This window comes from Apodemus sylvaticus, chromosome 15, assembly GCF_947179515.1.
Source record: "Apodemus sylvaticus chromosome 15, mApoSyl1.1, whole genome shotgun sequence".
In the NCBI taxonomy this organism is placed as follows: domain Eukaryota; kingdom Metazoa; phylum Chordata; class Mammalia; order Rodentia; family Muridae; genus Apodemus; species Apodemus sylvaticus.
The window spans coordinates 69,888,217-69,893,413 of NC_067486.1; the positions used below are offsets into that span (position 1 = coordinate 69,888,217).

Here is a 5,197-nt window from a genome sequence, read left to right on the forward strand (position 1 = left end):
ATCCATATACCAGGCATAATACCGCACAGTTTTGATCCCAACACTTGGGGAACAGAGGCAAGCAGATCTTGGAATTTTAAACCAGCCTGGTCTGTATTATGGAGTTCCTGGCCAATTAGAGCCACACAGCGAGTCTCCTGTCTCAAAAGCAAAAGCAAGCAAAACTGCACACATACAAGGAATATGAAATACACAGAGGCTGGCCACGGATATAACACCCGGAGCCATCTGATCCAGAACCACTCAAGGAGATGGGTAGCAAGGTTTCACTGTCTCCAGCCCTCCTCAAGCCCCAGCAGGACCACACTGAGGCTGGAGGCACAGCCCCGCCCCCACCCCCTCACAGGCCAATCATCTGGGGTAGCATTTCCAAAGGCTCGCCTGTTCTGACAGCTTCTCCTCTTTATTCTCACCCCGCTGACGTGCAAACAGAACCGAAACAATGCTGGTCAAAAAAATAACAAAATGTTTTATACACATTTCCATACATACAACCGGACAACATTTTACAGGGATCTTTTGCACAGCAAAAGAGATAATAAACATTCAGTTCCAAGAACACAGTTATGTACAAAAAAAAAAGTCAAAAATACTTCACAACAGTGCAAAAATATTTTACATAGCATCATGGAGTAGGTAGGGGCTTTGGGGCGGGAGGAAGGTGTGTATTTCTAAAGGAAAATTCCTTTTTTTATTTCTTAGATATTAGGTTTCTTTAACTGTAAACAAAACACGACTTTCATAACCCCCCCATAGAAGAGTTATTTGAGAAATTTGGCATACTTTCAAGAGTTTGAGTCTGAGGTAAACAGCCCAAGCTCTCCTACCCAAAAGAACTGGGGGCAGGTAGATTAAAGCCTCCAGCATTATGAAAGTGACTGTTAATGAGATACTGATGACAGAGAGACTTCCAGTCAGGGGTCTGGAGAGGAAGTTAACCCCTCCTTCCCAAGCCCCAGCTGCCTCACAAACAGGAAACCGGCTGCTGGGCACCTCCAGCCTGCCCTTGGCCTTTTCCAACCTCAGCCAATTTTCCCTCACCCACACCCTCGCCAACCCCAGAGAGCCCATCTCTTTGCTTTGTGGTGCCTGTCTCCCTCTCTGTCCCCCATCTCCCTGCTCACAACCCGAGCCACCTCAGAGCCAAAAGTGCTGGAGTAACTAGAGGGAGAGAAGTGCTCCCTAGGAAACTCCAAAGTCAGGTCTGGGCCTCCAGTGCGGTCATTTTCCCTTTCCTGGAGGTTAAGGGGAATAGAACTACTGTTGAGGAGCCACTGTGTGTATGTGGGGGTAGGTGGGGTGCGCGGAGGAGTCTTCTCACAGCTTAGCCGGAGTAGAGCTCATCTAGGCTGGTGCTGTCAGCAGGGCCCGATGGGTTGCCAAGGCTGGCAGAGGTGGCGTCCAGACCTCCACCCTCGATGGAGCTCTCACTGCCCGTGCTCTCGCCCGACAGCAGGCGTGTCACCCTTAAATCGGACTCCAGGGTGCTCACGTCATTGCCAAAGCTAAGGTCGCCCAGGTCGCTAATAAGCTGTGACAGCTGGGCCTTCACGTCTGAAGCACAGCCTGACAAAGGAAGTGACATCCCCGAGCTGGGGCCCAGCGAGACCCCGCTGTCCCCCAACGCCTCCTCGTGGCCATTTTCCAGCGGGTCCAGCAAGTCCTCACATTCCAACTGCATGGCCACCACCAGCGCCCTCTGCGCCTCGGCCTCTTCCTCTGCTGGATCCCCATGCCCCACGCGGTCCTCCTCTTCTTCCTCCTCCTCCTCCTCCAGGCAGCCCTCTAGGTGCTCCTCTTCCTCCTCCTCCTCCTGCAGCTCCTCCTCCTCCTGCTGTTCCCCAAGGAGGTCCTCGGTGATGGAGCCCAGCTTGGGAGCGCTGCGGCTGCGCTCCACCGGCGGCTTGTAGCAGCAAGGTCCGTGCAAGAGCAGCTTGCGCAGCGGCACTAGTGGGATGGTGTGGGCGCCCACCAACTCCTGCTGCTGGTGACGCGCATCATCCCGCCGCTTGAGACGTTTAAACTCTGCCAGAGCGTTGGCTGACGTCTGGTAGAGCAGCAGGGCCATGGCCTGAGCCTTCTCCGGCTTGGACACCAGCACCGCGTGGCAGCGTAGCATTACCGCCTTGTGCTTCAGCTCATGCCGGTACACCCAGGCGAAGACTTTGGGCAGCCGCGCGTCTGCCACACAGTAGGTGACGCGGTGCAGCAGGTAGAGGTGGCCGGGACGTCGCAGCGCTCGCTCCTCGGCATGCACCATGCGGATGCCTTGAGCACTCACGGTCAGCTTCATCTTAGTCCCTTGACGGCCGGCCTCACTCTTGCTCCAGATCTTGCCCACCGCTAGGTCAGTGCAACCGTCCCCGCGCGCCTGGATGGTGGTGGCATTCCCCAGGTAGAGCACGGTGTAAGTGGGGTCCTCGCTGGTGATGTGCAGCTTCTTGCGCTTGGAGCGGAACATGCTGCCCACCCGGCTGAGAGCGCCTTCCGGGCAGGCTCTGGCCAAGGAGCTGAGCGCGGAGTAGTGCAGGCTCACAGCGTAGCCCTTAGGCTTGGACGCCTGCCGCGGCGGCGCCTCGGCCAGCAGCTCGAACTTGTGCTTCTTCCACGGCAGCATCTCCGGAGGACGCCCGGGAGTGGCTGGGCGGCGGTGGCCGAGCGCGGGGTGCGAGCCCCGCAGGGCCACCAACCCAGGCTACGCTTGGCCCGGGCAAGCTCGAAAAATAAAACTCGAGCTGGGAGAACCTCCGGGACAGGGAGATGGAGGCAGGAGAGGCCAGATAGTGCTTGGAACCCCGCAGAGGCTGGGGTAGAATCTTAGAAAGGAAAAAAATATATATTCAGCTTCGAGTGTGCAAAAGAGGCGTGTACACACACACACACACACACACACAGAGAGAGAGAGAGAGAGAGAGAGAGAGAGAGAGAGAGAGAGAGAGATTACAGAAGCCTAGGACAAAAGTCTCAGATAAGCAACAAAATAAGAGAGCGGAGCGGAAAATATTTTAGAAAAAAGCCTAATGAGTGCGTGCAAATAAATAGAGGGGGGCGGCTCGGCCAAAGCAACTGGGATGGTGAGAAAATAAGCTGGAACTCTTCTTCAGCGAACGTGACACACACACACAGTCTTGGGCCAGGGCCAGGCGCCGCGGAAACTACAGCAGTGCGCCCAGGGGCTGGTGCTCCCCACCCCCCGTGGGTGCGGGAGAGGGCGAGCCCCTCGGCTGGGCTGGTCCCGGAATGAGCAGCTTGCCCCAAGTGTGGTCCGAGAGGTCTGGCTGGCCGCGGCGGGCCAAGCACAGCGGTCCCGCAGCTCACTGCATCCTCGCTCCGAGGGGACGCCGGGGACTCGCGCTCGGCCGGCTCGGCCAGGGTAGCGCGGGGTTCCGAGGGCAGGACGCGCACATCGTCCGCTCCGGGGACTGCCGCTACCTCATCGCTTCCCTCCGGGGGTGTCCGGCTCCGCTTCGGGGTTCTCGGCGATCTGCAGCGCGCCCTCTGTGGTCGTGAGCGCGGTAGCCGACTTGCTCGCCTCACATCTTTGCCGTCCGGGAGGAAGATCTCGGGTTAATATAGGCCGGCGCGAACCATTCACCGCGCGGACAGGGGAGGAGCACCGGAGAGGATCCCTTTAGGGCTGCGACGCTGGACGCAGTTCTGGTCTCTTAAAGGGACCAGGTTGCAGGCACTGGTCGAGGAAAGGGAAGACTAGTCCACTTAGGCAACCACGTCCCAAATCTACCAGCATCTCATTTAGCTATAGAAACCAAAAAGACCTGGAGTTACCCAATAGCAAGAGGAACTTAAACTTTGACACTCCACCCTAGGCTAAATTGCAACTCGCTGATTAAGAGTATGTCTAGATCGAAACTTCTGGTGGAGGTGGTGGAAGTTGAGATTGTAGACTCTGGGGGAAATTGTGTAGTATTTTGTGGTGGTGGTTATTGTTGTTGTGTTCCTTCTGCGACAACTTCAAAGGTTCTGTTTATTATTATACCTTAATAATCATCTATTAAAGAAAATAAAGAACAAAGAAAATATAAGAGAGTCTTGACAGCGGTAGTGGAACGCTCGTGGTTAAGAAGACTGTCGCGAACAATACTGAACAGAGCAGTGAATGATCCCTAAGTTACTTGCTTCCAGTTTCCACCCACCCCCCCCCCCCCGTCTCCCCACCCCCCCCACCCCCACAACACCTTCTTCTGCCACAGACCCTCAGAGTAAAGCACTTTTTTGAGACATAAGAAGTTTCTAAGTAAGCTGTGCTGCTGCTTGCAGACCTATCACTGATGCAATTTGGGTGAAAATTCTTAGTAAAAACTCACATAATATTTTTCATACCCTTTTTCCCCTGAGCTAACTGAACAATGTGGGATTTGTTTGTTCCCCTTTGTTTTTTTGTTTTTTGGGGTTTTTTTGTTTGTTTGTTTTATTTTCTTTTTGTTTTTTACTTTTCCCTCCCCTGAGACAGGATCTTGTTATCTAGATCAGGCTATCCCCAAATTCGGATCCTCTTGTCTCCGTCTCCAAGACTGCAGGCGTGCGTCACCATGTCTAGCTCCAGACAAGATACTTTCAGTCACTCACCAGCTTGCCGCTCTGCTAAGAAGTTACTTCTGAGCCCTTGAAACCACCTTCTTGACACCAAGGGGCCAATCAGTAAAAGCAAAATGACTTCTATTTGATAAACGAGACATTTGAGCAAACAAATTTTTTTTTTTTTTTTGGCTGGGTTAACTTCAGCCAGAAAAAGCCAAAGTCCTATGAGAATCTGGGAGAAGAGAGAAAAGAGTTCACTGTGACTAAGAAAATTAAGAAGAATTCAGGGAGCAGGCAGTGTTTGAAAGATGATTTCCCCAAACAGGAGTGTGATTGGAGGGCTTGCTGAAAGTGGAGGAGGATGCAGTTCCAGGATTAAAATGCAGACACTTGTATAAGATTCTGCAGTTAGTGAAAACAATAAAGAAATGTTTCCCCATCAAAGAAGTGTCCTATAATAGATTTAAAACCCCCTCTCTCTCTCTAGAGAAAGGAATGACCTTTTCCTGACTGGCCGTTAACGAGGGTCCTAGTCCTTGCCAGCTGTGTGGGTGGGTTAACTGGGGGGGGGGGATACTGGACACCATGATGGAATGAACCAGAATTATAATAATCCATCCTGCCAACACTGATGCTTCTTTTCTGCCGAAGGAACTGC

At 53.2% G+C, this 5,197-nt stretch overlaps 1 protein-coding gene across 1 annotated transcript; it reads right to left on the bottom strand.

Annotated features, from left to right (window-relative positions):
• Positions 1 to 446: 446 nt before the first annotated feature.
• Positions 447 to 3,659, bottom strand: Fam43a (family with sequence similarity 43 member A). Its single transcript, XM_052158260.1, has one exon. It carries the CDS (start codon positions 2,615 to 2,617, stop codon positions 1,325 to 1,327), a length of 1,293 nt encoding a protein of 430 aa, XP_052014220.1. The 5' UTR covers positions 2,618 to 3,659; the 3' UTR covers positions 447 to 1,324.
• Positions 3,660 to 5,197: the final 1,538 nt, after the last annotated feature.

Coding starts and splice junctions, on each gene's coding strand:
- Fam43a (XM_052158260.1), bottom strand. CDS start 2,617: ATGCTGCCGTGGAAGAAGCACAAGTTCGAGCTGCTGGCCGAGGCGCCG.